Source organism: Asterias amurensis, chromosome 20 (assembly GCF_032118995.1).
Source record: "Asterias amurensis chromosome 20, ASM3211899v1".
Taxonomy (NCBI): Eukaryota; Metazoa; Echinodermata; class Asteroidea; order Forcipulatida; family Asteriidae; genus Asterias; species Asterias amurensis.
The window spans coordinates 12097087-12115837 of record NC_092667.1 but is presented as its reverse complement, the minus strand read 5'-3'; the positions used below and the strand labels follow the sequence as shown (position 1 = coordinate 12115837).

The 18751-nt window shown below is 37.0% G+C and overlaps 1 protein-coding gene across 4 annotated transcripts in view; it reads right to left on the bottom strand.

Annotated features, from left to right (window-relative positions):
- Window positions 1-5915: 5915 nt before the first annotated feature.
- Window positions 5916-18751, bottom strand: part of LOC139952331 (uncharacterized) — a 32205-nt gene continuing 19369 nt past the window's right edge. For 3 of the 4 annotated variants that reach the window (XM_071951436.1, XM_071951437.1, XM_071951438.1), the window contains 7 exons: window positions 17036-17113; window positions 15952-16127; window positions 15204-15340; window positions 14267-14430; window positions 13239-13508; window positions 12842-12934; window positions 5916-11429 (listed from right to left, as the gene is read on the bottom strand). In XM_071951436.1, coding sequence (XP_071807537.1) covers window positions 10930-11429; window positions 12842-12934; window positions 13239-13508; window positions 14267-14430; window positions 15204-15340; window positions 15952-16127; window positions 17036-17113 — 1418 coding nt within the window. In that variant the 3' untranslated portion in view covers window positions 5916-10929. Of the gene's footprint in view, window positions 11430-12841; window positions 12935-13238; window positions 13509-14266; window positions 14431-15203; window positions 15341-15951; window positions 16128-17035; window positions 17114-17810; window positions 18638-18751 lie in introns of those variants that run through there. The other variant, XM_071951439.1, reaches the window with a different exon arrangement.

Genomic DNA, 18751 nt, shown 5'->3' with positions numbered 1-18751 from the left:
GTCAGAACATTTAAAAGGTGTTTTCCCCTGAGAGAACTGTAGCCGTTTGATTTCTTTCATGAGTTTATTTTTTGAAAGTATGGTTCCTTGCCTGTATAAAAATGCTGAACTTGAGCAAATGATGACAGGTACTTGAAAAAGATCCAGCATCTTTATGGAATTTTGGTCAAATATTGAAAAAAATCACAAGGGTTAAGTCCAGCATTTTTTATCGAATTAAGGCAAAATATTGAAAAATCACAAGGGGTAAGTCCAGCATTTTGATCGAATTTGGGCCAATTAGTCCAGCATTTTTATCAATTTTTTGCCAAATATTAAAAAAAATCACAAGGGGTAAGTCCAGCATTTTTATCGAATTTGGGCCAATTATTGAAAAAAATCACAAGGGGTTAGTCCAGCGAATTTTGGCCAATAATTGAAAAAATCACAAGGGGTAAGTCCAGCATTTTTATTGAATTTTTGCCAAATATTGAAAAAATCACAAGGGGTAAGTCCAGCAATTTTTATTGAATTTTGCCCAGATATTAAAATAAATCATCAAAATTTCGGCAAAATATTGAAAAAATTACAAGGGTAAGTCCAGCATTTTTAGTGAATTTGGGCCAAATATTGAAAAATCAAAAGGGGTTAGTTCAGCATTTTTATCACATTTCGGCCAATATTGAAAAATCACAAGGGGTAAGTCCAGCATTTTTGTCAAATTTCGGCAAAATATTTAAAAATCACAAGGGGTAAGTCCAGCATTTTTATCAAATTTCGGCCAATTTTGTGAAAAGTCACAAGGGCTAAGTTCAGCATTTTTATCACATTTCGGCAAAATATTGAAAAATCACAAGGGGTTAGTCCAGCATTTTTAACACATTTCTGCAAAAAATTGAAAAATCACAAGGGGTTAGTCCAGCATTTTTATCAAATTTCGGCAAGAATAGAAAAAATCACAAGGGGTTAGTCCAGCATTTTTATCAAATTTCGGCATAATATTTAAAAACACAAGGGGTTAGTTCAGCATTTTCATCAAATTTCGGCAAAATAGTTAAAAATCACAAGGGGTTAGTTCAGCATTTTTGTCAAATTTAGGCAAAATATTGAAAAATCACAAGGGGTTAGTCCAGCATTTTTGTCAAATTTCGGCAAAATATTGAAAAATCACAAGGGGTTAGTCCAGCATTTTTATCACATTTCGGCAAAAAATTGAAAAATCACAAGGGGTTAGTCCAGCATTTTTTTTCAAATTTCGGCCAAATATTGAAAAAATCACAAGGGGTTAGTCCAGCATTTTCATCAAATTTCGGCAAAATGTTGATAAAACACAAGGGGTAAGTCTAGCATATTGATTATCACAAGGGGTTAGTCCAGCATTTTTAACACATTTCGGCAAAAAATTGAAAAATCACAAGGGGTAAGTCCAGCATTTTTATCAAATTTCGGCCAATTTTGTGAAAAGTCACAAGGGCTAAGTTCAGCATTTTTATCACATTTCGGCAAAATATTGAAAAATCACAAGGGGTTAGTCCAGCATTTTTAACACATTTCTGCAAAAAATTGAAAAATCACAAGGGGTTAGTCCAGCATTTTTATCAAATTTCGGCAAGAATAGAAAAAATCACAAGGGGTTAGTCCAGCATTTTTATCAAATTTCGGCATAATATTTAAAAAACACAAGGGGTTAAGTTCAGCATTTTTGTCAAATTTCGGCAAAATATTGAAAAATCACCAGGGGTTAGTCCAGCATTTTTGTCAAATTTCGGCAAAATATTGAAAAATCACAAGGGGTTAGTCCAGCATTTTTATCAAATTTCGGATAATATTTAAAAATCACAAGGGGTTAGTTCAGCATTTTTATCAAATTTCGGCAAAATATTGAAAAATCACAAGGGGTTAGTTCAGCATTTTTGTCAAATTTCGGCAAAATATTGAAAAACCACAAGGGGTTAGTCCAGCATTTTTGTCGAATTTCGGCAAAATATTGAAAAATCACAAGGGGTTAGTCCAGCATTTTTATCACATTTCGGCAAAATATTGAAAAATCACAAGGGGTTAGACCAGCATTTTTTTCAAATTTCGGCCAAATATTGAAAAAATCACAAGGGGTTAGTCCAGCATTTCCATCAAATTTCGGCAAAATGTTGAAAAAAACACAAGGGGTAAGTCTAGCATATTGATTATCACAAAGGGTTAGTCCAGCATCTTTAACACATTTCGGCAAAAAATTGAAAAATCACAAGGGGTTAGTCCAGCATTTTTATCAAATTTCGGCAAGAACTGAAAAAATCACAAGGGGTTAGTCCAGCATTTTTATCAAATTTCGGCATAATATTTAAAAATCACAAGGGGTTAGTTCAGCATTTTTATCAAATTTCGGCAAAATATTGAAAAATCACAAGGGGTTAGTTCAGCATTTTTGTCAAATTTCGGCAAAATATTGAAAAATCACAAGGGGTTAGTCCAGCATTTTTATCAAATTTCGGCAAAATATTGAAAAATCACAAGGGGTTAGTCCAGCATTTTTTTCAAATTTCGGCCAAATATTGAAAAAATCACAAGGGGTTAGTCCAGCATTTTCATCAAATTTCGGCAAAATGTTGAAAAAAAACACAAGGGGTAAGTCTAGCATATTGATTATCACAAGGGGTTAGTCCAGCATTTTAAACACATTTCGGCAAAAAATTGAAAAATCACAAGGAGTTAGTCCAGCATTTTTATCAAATTTCGGCAAGAATAGAAAAAATCACAAGGGGCTAGTCCAGCATTTTTATCAAATTTCGGCATAATATTTAAAAATCACAAGGTGTTAGTTCAGCATTTTTATCAAATTTCGGCAAAATAGTTAAAAAATCACAAGGGGTTAGTTCAGCATTTTTGTCAAATTTAGGCAAAATATTGAAAAATCACAAGGGGTTATTCCAGCATTTTTGTCAAATTTCGGCAAAATAGTTAAAAATCACAAGGGGTTAGATCAGCATTTTTGTCAAATTTAGGCAAAATATTGAAAAATCACAAGGGGTAAGTCCAGCATTTTTATCACATTTCAAAATATTGAAAAATCACAAGGGGTAAGTCCAGCATTTTTATCACATTTCGGCAAAAAATTGAAAAATCACAAGGGGTTAGTCCAGCATTTTTTTTCAAATTTCGGCCAAATATTGAAAAATCACAAGGGGTAAGTCCAGCATTTTTATCACATTTCAAAATATTGAAAAATCACAAGGGGTAAGTCCAGCATTTTTATCACATTTCGGCAAAAAATTGAAAAATCACAAGGGGTTAGTCCAGCATTTTTTTTCAAATTTCGGCAAAATATTGAAAAATCACAAGGGGTTAGTCCAGCATTTTCATCAAATTTCGGCAAAATGTTGAAAAAAACACAAGGGGTAAGTCTAGCATATTGATTATCACAAGGGGTTAGTCCAGCATTTTTAACACATTTCGGCAAAATATTGAAAAATCACAAGGGGTTAGTCCAGCATTTTTATCACATTTCTGCAAAATATTGAAAAATCACAAGGGGTTAGTCCAGCATTTTTATCAAATTTCGGCAAAATGTTGAAAAAAACACAAGACGTTACACTAGCATTTTTATCACATTTCGGCAAAAAATTGAAAAATCACAAAGGGTTAGTCCAGCATTTTCATCAAATTCCGGCAAAATGTTGAAAAAGACACAAGGGGTAAGTCCAGCATTTTTATCACATTTCTGCAAAATATTGAAAAATCACAAGGGGTTAGTCCAGCATTTTTATCAAATTTCGGCAAAATGTTGAAAAAAACACAAGGCGTTACACTAGCATTTTTATCACATTTCGGCAAAAAATTGAAAAATCACAAAGGGTTAGTCCAGCATTTTCATCAAATTCCGGCAAAATGTTGAAAAAGACACAAGGGGTAAGTCCAGCATTTTTATCACATTTCGGCAAAATATTGAAAAGTCACAAGGGGTTATTCCAGCATTTTTATCAAATTTCGGCATAATATTGAAAAAACACAAGGGGTTAGTCCAGCATTTTTATCACATTTCGGCCAAATATTGAAAAATCACAAGGGGTAAGTCCAGCATTTTTATCACATTTCAAAATATTGAAAAATCACAAGGGGTAAGTCCAGCATTTTCATCAAATTTCGGCAAAATATTGAAAAAAGCACAAGGGGGTAAGTCTAGCAATTTCATTAAAATTCGGCCAGATATTGAAAAGAAACAAAAAAAACAAGGGGTAAGTCCAGCATTTTTGTCAAATTTCGGCCAAATAAAATGTGTTGAAAATGCTGGACAAAAATGTGGTAAAAATGCTGGACTTACCCCTTGTGATTTTTTCAATATTTCGCCGAAATTTGACAGAAATGCTGGACTTTATCCCTTGTAATTTTATTCCAATATTTTGGCCGAAATTTAATAAAAATTTACTTACCCCTTGTGAATTTTTTAATACTGGCCGAAATGTGGTAAAGTGCTGGACTTACCTCTTGTGTTTTTTTGCAGTATTTGATCTAAACTTGTTAAAAATGCTGGATTTATCCCGATGTGATTATTTTAAATTTTCACATACATTTACTAAAACTGCTAAACTTAACCCCTTGTGATAAATTATGTCCAACTTTTGCCAAAATAGAAATGAAAATATCGACTAACCCCTCTAGTGATTATTAATTTTTGGGGGCCAAATTGTTTGATTAAAATGCTCGACTTACCCCCTGTGATTGTAATTAAAACCTGGTCTAAATACTTCGGTATTTATTACGGTTGTTAAAGTTGAATAAAGTTGAAGAAAATTTGTGCAAAGAGTTAGTCAGAGTGACGACCAGGCGTTCAGGGGACTCAAAGTCTGATCGAAACCAGCGTGGTGATCACCCATTAGAACCCTTAAGGGACTTGCCAGTCCCGGTCCCTCCTTTACTCTCCCACACGGAATATTTTCATCCACACCTAATTTGGGGATAGACATGACGGACCCCAATCCATTACTGGTGCAAGCAGTAAAAGTCATGTCCCTCTTGGTACGGGTGGGATTCGAACCGGTGTCCCAGCTCTGGATTGCACGCAATTGAACTATCCAGTGCACCGTGTCGCCACAGTGCCCGCTGGTGTTTGGAGATGATTTTTATACTACTTATATAATTCACTCACTACGTTAAAGCAAAACAGAAAATAAAGACCGCAGCGGGAATTGAACCCGGGTCTCGTAGCTCCCAGCCAATACGTTATGCATTTAGCTATAGGGGTACGCCTTGATGAACATTGGTTTTGGTGCATCATGTCATTTAGCTACAAGGGGGGTAAGCTTTGCTGCTCATTCCTTTACATGTTTCATGTAAGTTCAGCTAAAATTACTTGCTGCTCATTCCTTTTGGTGATTCATATCATTTGGACTAAAATTACAAAGGGTAACCCTTGCTGCTCATTGCTTTTGATGATGTAATTTCCTTTACACTTTTGGACCAACCCCTTGTATTTTTGTTCAATACTTGGTAATCAAATTGATGAAAACATCAAAGGATGTTGAACACATTCCACCCCCCCCCCTTCAAAAAATAAAAAAGACCAACAAAGCTTTCGAATCAATGTATTTTTTTCATGAATTTGTTTATCTTACGAAGTACGATAAATGACCCATTTTTATTTGTTTAATGACTTTTGCTAGGGAATTAAGACTTCGTACAAAGATGAGACAACTAAAAAGTGCACAAATGAGAAGTATTGTTTTCATTACTATATCAACTTTATTTTATTTGTCAACAATTCTACAATGTGAATTAATGGCACAGTTGTTCTGTCATTGAATACTCTATCAAAAAATATACACAAATCTAGATATTTTTAAAGCAAACTAAATTTGTGACAAAAGTACAAAGCAAACCCAGAATAATTTAATTAAATTTTTAATTTTTTAGTTCACTTTTCATTCCTCCCAGACAAAAAAAACAATTAAAGCAACCTCAACCTCTACCAACAATATTTAATTAAAAAAGTGTTATTGTTTAGCATTTCTTTTGGGAAATATAAAATAATTTGAGCTCTTCAACATGGTAGCCAATAGAACTTTATCATGGGGTTGCCATCTTGATTTTACCCTTCCAACTCATGTAACCAAACTGAGGCTGGACGAAATAATAGTCTGGTGCCATGCTTGCGCAATGAATCTTAGCATTCATTACTGTTATGGAAACGGGGAACATGACCAAGATGGTGACAGCATGATGAAGGTCTATACCTGAAACTCAATCTGCATAAGTATAGGATTTGAACTTTCGCATGTCGGCAATACAATCTCTCTTTGAGTTGTGGTGGTTCAGAAAAATAACTGGGCCCAATTACATGGCTCTGCTTACTCACTGTAAGCAAAGAGTCGACACCTAAGGAGACTAATAAGTAATAATATAAATAATAAGACTTGTAATGCGCACAAATCCACCCTGCTGGGTGTTCAAGACTCAGGGAATTCTATGTTCAGTTCAAGAGTAACAGGGAAATCTTATCTCTGCTTACCATGAAAGAAAAAAATCAGCGCCTCATGGTAAGCAGATACATCATAACTTTATGTAAGCGTACTTCAAAGGATAGCAAAGAAATTTTGCTTATGCATAAGCACACTTCACATTTACTACACAATCATCACTTACAAAGCTAGCACACACATTATGCGCTTGTTCTGCAACAGCAAATGATGAATGTAAACACAGAATTCCAGAAAACACAGGCATGCAATTTGGACCTGGTCCATTTCAATGTGAGAGATTTGAAAAAAATATTTGAAGAAATGCGTCTAGAAAACCTTGTTGCGCCAAGGTTGTCATACGTAGGAGAATAAAAGCCAAAGCGCGGAGGATAATAAAAGCCAAGCGTGAAGGATAATAAAAACCTAGGGCTCAAAGCAAAACAAACGCATCCCATTGCCATGGCAACCTTTGTTTGGTTTGAAGGTCAAGTGAATATTCAATTGGAAATGAAGCTGCGTTTTATCAAATGCAGCCATAAAGAATAATTAAATATTATTACAATTTCTTATATTCATTTCTTTTTATAATTAATGAACAGCACCTCTTAGTTTTGTATTGATGATACCATTATAAGCTTTTATACCAGACGTATTTCACATAATCTTTGCAAATTCTTTATTTATTCATTTATTACCATGGCTGCGCTTTTTATTATTATTATTTGAAATTCACATTGATATGCACACTTCATTATTTTTGTAAACACAGCTTGAAAAATTGTGCGAATCTAGAAATTTGAGTCGCAAAATGCTCCACTTTAAAATTGACTACTTCTAAAACCCTCTAAGGGTCATTTGAGATTGATTGAGTTTCAATAAAACAAAAATAAGGCACTTCTTAAACTAAACATACATCAAATATATTGCCACATATTTATCCATAATAAATATATATTTATAAATAAATAGAATCCTTGCAATGCAGTCTTTACAGTATCAGTTAACACTGGACATTTTGGCAATTAACAATGTAAGCCCCTCCCCCAAGTTCGCCCTGACCAATCAAAACCCACGATTGAATGATCAATTTTTGTTTTTACCAAAGTCAGCACATTAAAAAACCTGCTATATAAAAAAAAAAACAGGTTGCCGTATTGTTAACCGAATTCCGTCACACTTTGTTTGCACATGACATTGTTCGGGCACGTCTGTTGCATAAAATGACCCGGGCCCAATTTCATAGAGCTGCTTATACCACACCAAGTAGCTAAGCACATTATAATTATGCTTACCAGAATAAGGTTACCACCTAAAATTTCATGAAATTGGGCCAAGGAAGTGCAGCCAAATGTTTTGGTAACCACAATAACCATTAAAGTAGGCGGGGCTATATACATGTGTAGATCGCGATCGATCCATCTTGTTCGTAGGTACTGACATCATACGTGCCCATTTGCTGCACATGCAACGTATGGGCTACTTCCAACGCCAAAGCTGTCATGTCTGTGTGTAATTTTGCCAACTAGTTACTCTTTTCAATGTTCAGGCATTTTTTTATTTCACAAAAATTTCATAACTCTGAGAGGATGTTGAGACTTTTCAAAACATCTGTGAAAGGCAGTCTCAAAGAATATGTTTTTCCCAATAAATAAATTCGCACAGTAAAGGTAGCTCAATGTATTTGGTAATCGTTGGAGCCATCCAAGATTGCCAACATCCAGCCTGGTTTGAAATCAACCAATGCTGCAGCTGGACTATAGTCTTGATTCAAGACGCTCCTGTTATTATCTCACTACTCCTGCGGATAATTTTCACTGCTGATAGGGTCACCAATATAGCACACTATCAACCTCGAACCGCTACCATAGCGAACTCCCATGATAGCAGTCTATGGTGAGAACGCGCCCTCTTGTGGCGATGGATCATGGCCCAACTTCAAAGAGCTGCTTAACAGAAGATTTTGTGCTTACTTTACAATTTCCATTTCATAGCACTGCCACCGTGAGCACACGAAAAAGCAAGCTAACCTTCCGGTGCTTACTGCACGAAAATGAATGACGTCATAATGCAAATCTATGGTGAACGCGCAAGAAGGAGGCCTAAATTCCTGTGAAATACGCTTACATGTTGGCAAATTTGTCTGCTACAGTAAGTGTGAAAACTTGACTACAGTCATGCAGCCAATGAAATTGGGTCCATGTGACCGGCCAAAGCGACAGTCTGAACTGCTGCATAAAGGTCTCTGCACAAAGGGTCCATGTACATCGCCACATTAATGTGCCAAACAACTTCAAGTGGTACTCCGCACATTTCAGAAATTTAAATATGACACAATAAACTGTTTTCTGCCATTAATCAAAACAAAAAACCCATATCATAAGCACACCCATACATAAATATTTCATACTTTAAACAATGTAAACGAAAAGCAAATAGCCCACATTAAGTTAAAGGCAGTGGACACTATTGGTAGTTACTCAAAATAATTATTGGCATAAAACTTTTCTTTGTGACGAGTAATGGGGAGAGGTTGATGGTATAAAACATTGTGAAAAACAACTCCCTCTAAAGTGCCATAGTTCTCGAGAAAGAAATAATTTTCCACGAATTTGATTTCGAGACCTCAGATTTAAAACTTGAGGTCTCGAAATCAACCATCTAAATGCACACAACTTCGTGTGACAAGGGTTATTTTTCTTTCATAATTATCTTGCAACTTCGATGACCGATTGAGCTCAAATTTTCACAGGTTTGTTATTTTATGCATATGTTGAGATACAGCAACTATGAATGCTAGTCTTTGACAATTACCAATAGTGTCCACTGCCTTTAACAGGTAATTTTAAGGTAATACCAAATTAATAGACCCCCCTTGCACTGGCTGCCATCACCGTGATCAAACAATGAAAATGTACAAGCACTTTGACTTCAGTGAGGGCACTGTGTTTAGCTTGTGTCGTAAATTATGCAAGGGGTTTATTGGGACCTTGTTGTTAGTTTTACCCAAGTACACAATTATTGTCATTTCAACTAAAACCCATCAATTAAATTGCAGTATTTACAACAACAAAAACAAAAACAAAAACCGGAGCCCACTGGGTAAAGAGTCATACAGCCAAAGAAACTGGCAGAAATATTTACTGCGGGCAAATTTCATCCGGCAGAAGTAAAAAAAAAAAACAAAAAAAAACTGTCTTGTATGGTTGAAACCAGGACGTTCTGAAACTAGTCTTTCATCTCATTCTATGGATTGATCACCCCCCCCCAAAAAAATATGTTATCTTAATTTCTTTAGCTACAAGAAATTACAGTGAAACATAAAAGATCCAAAAGTGAACTCTAACTCAGATTTGAACTACACAGCAGCTCGTTCACACATTTGGTCGCATTTTCAAATGGCGACGTTAAACACGCACACACATAATCATACATCGCCCAACAGAGTGAATTTAAGAGTGCGTTAATTTTATACAATCTGACCACTTCGTCAACGAACGTCACTCCGTCATCCCTCTGTGATAAATAATTCAAACATAATTTTAGAGGAACGTTCCCTCCTTGTGTATTCGATACACTTGAACTTCGTTCTTAAAAAATTTCATGTATTTCGTCCTCCATAAAGGCAAATCTACAAGAGGAGGGTCAGAAATATTTTTTTTTTTAGATTTTCAAAAGGTAACAAACCCCCAAAACTTGCTTCAAAAGTTTCTTTGCTTAGCAAAAATGGGCAGGGAACCAGTCGTACATTGTACTTTTATTCTGCTAAGCAAGATCCGTCTTCGCTAAGCAACCTTTTGTCCTGAATGCTTTTATAGAATGGGCTTTGGAAAGAACCTGCCACAGTTGGTAAGTTAAAAACTTATTTTCTTCAGCTGATTTCTTTTTGTGTGATCAGGTTTTTCTGGATAAGTGCGCCATATAAATCTATATTATTATTATTATTATTATTATTATTATTATTATTATTATTATTATTATTATTATTATTATTATTATTATTAACATCATGAAGCAATAGATTCACATGATGGGATTCTCGGTGATATTCGTACCATTTCATTTGTAATGCCCAATCCAGAATGCTTAAATTAGCAGAGTCTTTCTCAAAGGCTAAAAATTTAATTAAGGGTAACTGTGGAAGCAATCTTACTTTAGTGTGTATTGCTGTAAAATATTTATGTTGATGTGCTGTAAAAAAAAAATCCACAGGATTTATTAAGTACCTTTTACCTAAACTGGTAAATATTCAATGCAGTAGATCTCACTTCATACTTAAATACTTGTATTCAAACATAAAGAATAAACAATTTGACAATGTGATTTTTTTACTGTTAATAACCCCAAAATATACTGACCCCAAAAGAATATTTTGAAATAATAATACCTTACAAAATACAAGACTTTTTTAATATTTACATTCACAAAAAAAACAAAAAACACATGAATAAAATTACCAAAGCAGTGTCGAAGCCCCTTACTTGTCGTACTCGACCTCCTGCCATCATTTAATCACTTTTTCCAACGGATTTTCACAAAGAGTTTTACAATCGTTGTCTTGGTGATTTCCGTTGAAGCTTTCCTCGTTGCAACATCCGTTGACGACAACTGGTGAACTCTCAATCCCTTTATTTTGAATACTTTGAGATCGTGAGCATTTCTCATTGTTCAGGTGATTCAATTGCTCCTCGGCTGTTGTACCATTCGACGACCGGGAGCTCGGAGAGATTTCGCTTGAGTTCACAGTGCCGTTAGTTATCGTATCGCACCGGCTGCCATTTTGGTCAGCAGTGCAATCTGGATGGTCCCCTGCACTGTCACACACTGGATGAGGCTGATGTTCATGGTTACCATCGGAGACTTTGTTTACATGTCCGTCTGATGATGACTGGTTTCCTGGTAGACTCTGGGACGATTTGTCGGAGGTGGATTCACAGTTATTCAAATCCATCGGTTCTTCCGGTCCTAGCGTTCTGTTGACACTTTCTGTTGTTTGACTCGTTTCTAAAGAATGATAAACAAAATATGAAAACCAATTTAAAGGCAGTGGACACTATTGGTAATAACTCAAAATAATTATCATCATAAAACCTTTCTTGATTACAAGTAATGGGGAGAGGTTGATGGTATTAAACATTGTGAGAAACGGCTCCCTCTGAAGTGACGTAGTTTTCGAGAAAGAAGTAATTTTCCATGAATTTGATTTCGAGACCTCAAGTTTAGAATTTGAGGTCTCGAAATCAAGCATCAGAAAGCACACAACTTCGTGTGACAAGGGTGTTTTTTCTTTCATCATTATCTCGCAACTTCGATGACTGATTGAGCTCAAATTTTCACAGGTTTGTTATTTTATGCATATGTTGAGATACACAAACTGTGAAGACTAGTCTTTGACAATTACCAATAGTGTCCACTGTCTTTAATGATTAATACTTTTTTTACAGCTCTACAAAGTTTATTTATTATTTATTTATTTGTCGACTGGAAATAATCTAGCTCAAAACATTCAGATGGCAATATGTGCCTCTAATTGCCAAATGGTCCTTGCACAAAACTTGGTTCTAGTGAGTAGTGAAACACGAATAGCGCCCTCTGGAGTCTCTGCACAGACTGGAAACCCTGAATGGATATTATGTAGTTACACTCTCACTAGCCTGAACATCAGGGCCCAATTTCATAGAGCTGCTAAGCACAGAAAATTGCTTAGCATGAAATTTCTGCCTTGATAAAAACAAGATTGCCAACCAAATTAATTTCCACATGGTTTTCAGGATGAGCAAACATCAGCTGATGAATAGGCCTACCAGTAACAAGCAATATTCAACAAATGGAAATTTGGTTGGTAATCCTGTTTTTATCAAGGTTACAATTTCATGCCGAACAAATTTGTGTGCTAAGCAGCTCTAAGAAATTGGGCCCTGATGTCACACTTCGAGACTCCTAATCGACACAGAGAGTGGCATCATGCCAACATCAATATATTGACGGTCACAGGGCACGGATGAAATCAAATAAGTACGAACATGTTTACTATTAAAACATCATTATATGGATGTACATGTACTGTAATACATGTATGTAGTATCCATAGAGTTATACATGTTACAAGAACAAGAGGGCGCACTGGTTTTTTATGCGCGTTGAATATGAAGTACACGTTGGAGTTTGTGTTTATAACGCTATGCGATGCTGTTTTGTCAACTAACAAAATGGCGGCACACCGGGCCATGTAAACACACGCTATGCGATGCTGTTTTGTCAATTTACAAAATGGTCGCATGCGCGCATGCAGGGCTGCGTATACAGGCCAGTGCGCCTTCTAGTTCTTTTATATAACTCTATGGCTGTATCCAATGATATCGCTGGTTCTGTAGGAGCAATACCTGTAAGGACAGGGGACCAGTCTATACTCTCACCTGATGGGTCGTTTGATGTCCTTTGATGATTTGATTCTGTGGATGGTTCGACACCCTCTGCTATAGTGTGAATGTCACGGTCGAGTCTAGAGGCTGAAATGGAAAACATAAAAATTACACTTTACAGATAAAAAAATAAAAATCTTTTTGGAGAAAGAAAATCACCAAGTTATGTTCAGTAAACTTAACCATTTATGTACCACTAGAGAGGTAGTGTTGGTGCTGAAAAGAACCGGTGTTCTGACAACTCAATGTTTCGCGTTCAGTATCCTCTGACCGTCTTCTCCGACTGATGGAAACATTGAGTTGTCAATAGTCAAATCTAAACATAAATAAAACAAAATAATTACAATACGCAGTTGGTGCAACGTCCAAGAAATTTGAAAATCCAACTCACCTGGATCCCCAAACAGCACTTCAGCGGCTTTACAATAGTACCCTTCCACAGTCTTGGGTTTATTAATAGAGCACAGCTGCAGCCCTTCCAATACCTGTTCACCGAACACCTGATTGCTGTGCGCCTTGTACAGCTCTGATTTGATTCTGCGTACGCCTTTTTTACGCAGACTCGGCGCCCTCGATAGCTTCATGACGGTCAGGTGGGGCTTGAAGCCTCGCTCCCCGGTTGAAACCAAATTGTAGTCCGAGAAACATTTCTCTACCGTGTCTGAAATTTCAATTGGGGACAGAAAGCAGATAGAAACTATTTACCGGATTGTACCACAATTTTTTTAGCAAGGTCTTGAAATTTCATAATTAAGGAACTGTGTTAGGACTGGCATAAGGACAAAATCAAACATGGAATAATCACAGCTAACAAATGGGGAAATTAAACTGCAGGCCAAAAGGCAGTGTTACACAAGGCAGTTTACAGACAACCAGTTTTGGGCAATATCTAAGAAGAGAATCCATCCCAATTTGAATGTTAACTTTTTTATTGTTGGAATTAAGAAAATGTTTGAAATATGACTTATGTGCTTGGCCATAGTAATCCGGTAGCATGCACTGCAGTTGGTTGCCTCAAAGTTGCCTGTAAAAGTTGCCTCATGTGACAAGGCCCTAATACTTTGTTCTTGTGAGGGCAAGGCAGTTTCTCTTTAGTAAGAGAACCTGGATGAGGAGAATGCACACTTCATTTGGAACAACTCAAAGGGCACCAAGACAATGACAAGGGTTATTGAAGCAAAGACCAGGGGCATGGAAGCAAAGACCAGGGGCATGGATGCAATGACCTGGGCATGGAGGCAATGAATAGGAGCATAAAGGCAATGACTAAGGGCTTGAAGGCAATGACCAGGGGCAAGGTGGTAAAGACTGGGGCAAGTTGGTAAAGACTGGGGCAAGGTGGTTATGACCATGGGCATGGAGGCAAGGGGCATTGAGGCAACTGAAGTATCAAACATGAAACTGATCAGACAATCTTACCAGCGATCTCATAAAGGATCTCTAAGATGTTGTCCTGGTCTTTGATCTTGGCAAACATGACTTGGTTGTTGAAGTGACCGAGACCCCCAAACAAAATGCTGAGTTTCTCCTTCTCAAAGCGAGGACTCAGGAGTTGATGGCACTCATCCAGAGCTTCCTTGGCCCTGACAATGTCAAAGTAGAAACAATACATCAAATAACTAGACCATTTAATTATAAAGTGAACTTTGTGTATGTATTGCTAAGCCCAAATCTTGCCGATTTTACATTTACTGGCTTCTGTTTATTCTTTTTTTTTTTAACCTAAAGTAGTCTTAGCTCTTATATATCTGCCTCTCTTTTGGTCACATGACTTTTCAGTAACAAGCCAAGTAACGTGGAGTACCCACACGCACAAGCCAAAATTCCCCGCTAACCCATGGAATATGCTTGATGCAAGCGCAGAATTCTTTGCTTCCGGCAAGCACCGATTCTTCGCTTACGGTAAGCAGAGCCATGAAACTGGGTTCCTCCCAAAATAATTCCTGGCTGAAATCAGGCATGCAACTGCCTGTTGAAAAAAAAAAGAGGAAAATTTTCAAAGGAACAACGCAAGTGCGGAGCGAGGCAGCCGAAACGCCACGGGACATGATACCCACAATGGTACCCTAGAAAATGTTGAGGTTTATTATGCTCTTAGGTGCATTGTTAGCATGTACTAGGCTTATTTTACATGATTGTAGTTGTACACTGTTGTTGTCAGGCATATATTAGACAAAACAAAAAAAAACGTTAAAAAAAAACCTAAAAAAACAACAATGTACAAAAAACAAAAAAAAAACATTTTTTTTTTTTTTTTCACGTTAAAAAAACACAAAAACAAAACGCGGAATTCCGCGGAAATCGCGGAAGAGTTGCATGCCTGTGAAATACTGTCAAAGGTTGAGAACATACTGACCTTTCCACATCCTCTTCCGTTGCAAGGTGCATCACCATGATGGTGAGATGCAGTGTTGCTATGGGAACCATGGCATCTTTCAGCTTCTCATCACCGGATACGACTGTCTGCTGGACATCCCTGAGAGCCTCATGTATCTATACAAAAAATTGGAAAACATTTTTAAGTTATCATGAACTTATTAACATTTTAAAGTGTTTTGATATTGTGAATGAAGTTGTTTGTAATTTAAATTTGCCCGGTTCATACTACATGCGAATGCGAAGCCAATTTTGGTGACGTAACAATCTGTACGCGGTCCCCTTCCAAATTGTGATGCAAGGAAATCTGCCTGTATGAAGTTTTAGGCAAACAACTTGAAAATCACAGAGCAATGTTTTCAGGAGAGTTGCGTAAATCTGTTGTACATGTTACAATCATTTTTGTGAAGTTGTTTTACTAATTTTGTAAAAATGACAGCACCTCAACAAGTAATATTCTCTTTTAAGGGAGTGTTGGCTCAAAAAAAAAAAAAAAAAAAAAAAGCGGAATTGGTCTTGACATTTCAAACAGCGTACTCTTCTTGTCTTCAGGAGAAAGCCGAGGGTAGCACGAGCAGATTATACTATTCGAGACCAAACCGGCTCTTTTCATAGCCAACACTACCTCAAAAGAGATTTAAAACATGGCTGCACCTGCAAGTTTCCTATTTATTTATAGTTAATTCTTATTATTCACACCGTGCAAAAGATTCAAACATCACTCATACCTGAGGATTTGAAACTTGAACAGCTACGAAGAAGTTTGGAGCTAATCTCTTGGTCTTCTTCTCATTGCCTTCGTCTCCTGCTCCAGCTGTCGTCGACTCCTCAACCTTCTCAGATCCTTTCCTCTTTCGCTTCTTGGTCTTAGCTCCTTTAAGAGCTCCTTTGGATGCATCTTGCGCTGGATGGAATAAGGTCAATTGTTGCTATTTTAACACTACTGATTTAACATCTATTTAATCGTTTGCAGTACCCGCTGCTAAAACATAGGATTCGAATTGCCTCTAGCTACCGGGCAATCTCGGCGGTCTAGTTGGTATGACACTGTTCTAGAATTGCAAAGGTCTTGGCTTCGAATCCCACCTAAGTAATATGCCTGTAATTTGTTTTCACAGAACTAGTGAAAGAATTGAGTATACAATGTTAATACACATTGGTGTAAGGGTAAAACCAAAAGAAATTAGCATTCTTTATCCCCGGTGCAAACTGAACCTTCAGAAGTACCCACTGCTAATATATAGGATTCAAACTGCCTCTAGCTACTGGGCAATCTCGGTAGTCTAGTTTGTAAGACACTGCTCTAGAATTGCAAAGGTCGTGGGTTCGTATCCCACCGAGTAATATGCCTGTCATTTGTTTTCACAGAACTCGGGAAAGTACAGAGTATACAGTGCTAACACACATCGGTATTTAGGGGTAAATCCCCGATGTAAGTTTAAGGTTCTATAGACCATGTGAACTCTTCTTACAATAAGTGTGACCTTGTACATTATTTGGGCACATGTATTCTGGCAGGCACAATACTGCACTGGTCCTATGGGAAGGTTGACAGTTTGTGTCATAGTTTCCGCATAAATCCAAGAGTTAAGAAAGTAAAAGCTTGTCAAGTTTTGAGATGTGCCCCCTTTCATCATATCAAAAGATGATACGAATTAGACAGTGCAATCTCCATAAAATATAAGATTTTATGTTTTCTTGTGTTGAACTGTGTACAAATCGTGCCTGCAGGAAGTCCAGGCTCTGTGGCTCTTTTGTAAACATGTGATGTCACTGGTCACATCGTCTATTAAATGGGGGCTTAGTACTGACCTCTTGTTGCATCTCCCAGTGATCTTGTTCTCTCTAGACCAGCCTTCACCAGACTCGGATCTATACCAAGTTCCTCATCTAGTCAAAGAAAGAATAAACACAAACCAAATTTAATACGAAATGATACCCTTAAATTATTCCAAAAAATGTTTTAGCATAAAAACTTACTTGGTTCCAAACAATCGAGAGCTGTTGATAGCATAAAACACAACAATGTGTGAAACCACTCCCTCTGAAGTACATGTAATGTAACTTTTTAAGAATGAGGTAAATTTTCACTAAAATAATAAAAGACTTCAGGCCTGAAACCTTTTATCAGGCATCTTAAAGCATACTTGTGCAACAAGTGTGTTCACTTGGTGTACCCAAACTGTTACAAAATAACAAATCTGTGAAAATTTTGACTCAATTGGTCATCAAAGTTGCAAGAAGATAAAAGAAAAAACACTCATGTGGAACCATTCAAAAGTCAAACAAACAGCTATTCAATTGAAGATAAATGTATACCCAATGCAAATGCCAACAAAATGTGATTCATGAAACTAATTCAAGTCATGGTGAATGATTTGTAAATGTTGACCATGTTTAAATGCACTCTTTACTGCAAACTATTGTTGTCAATTTCGCTTTGCATTTGCCTTGGGTATGAACTATCTACAATGTAGTTAGTACATGTACTAAAAGTATCTTTTTGAAAATTTCTTTTTTAAAGTATTTTTTTTTTGATCAACTCAACATTCCAAGATGCTGGCCATGCAGCATGCATCCTACTTACCAGATTCTCTGAATGAACGTGTAGTTGGTGTCGAGTTAATGGAAAAATCAGACACCGAGTCTGGCTCAAATATGTCAATGTTACCAAGAGCAGTTATGGTTAGATCGTCGTCAGTTACTTCTGCTGGGGAAGTCAGGGGATCAGACTTGATTGGCATGCTGTTAGTTGCAGCAGTGGGATCCTGTGAATCAGGGCTAAGACTTGGCGGTCTTTGACATCGGATCTTAGCCCGAAAAAGTACAGACCCCGTCTCAGGTTCTAACTGGACTGAGCATCCGTCCTCGTCGACGGGGCTCTCGCCCCAGACATGCTTCTCGAGGGTACTTCCTGGGTGCAGGCTCATCGTGGATGTACATGAATGCTGGGGGTTGTTAGTGTGAGCTTGCTCGCTGGCTTTGTGTTTACGTTTAGCAGCTTGCTTGTTAATCCGGCTTGCCATGCTTCTGTCCAGATAATCCTGGTTATGGTAACCGTGGGTCAAAGTTAACAGTTTAACTTGGTTTACAGGGGGTTTACTGCCTTCCTGGTTTATAGTCAAAACGCTTTCAAGTCTTTGAAATTTTATCTGACTACAGAGGTAGTTTAATATCCGATGAAATTTCAGCTGGGGATTAGAAAAGTACTTTTTACCGTTTCCTGGACGGAGAGTCAAAGTTTTCTTCACTGGATTCAACCAGTTAAGGTTGGTTAATCGGTTAATGAACCTTCGTCTGTGGTTAATGAGCAATGCCACCTTGTGGTTATAGTTAGGATAGACTCTACTCCAGTAGTTAAGCATGCAGACTAGCTACAAGTTTAAACTAGTCTAATTTAGTAAACTAGTTTATGGTTATGTCTGCTACAGGTTGAAATTCACAATGAGATTAATTTGGTTTAATGTTGGTGAACAGCCACATGTACGAACAAAAAGTCGACCCAACAAAACACAGGCAAACTTCAGC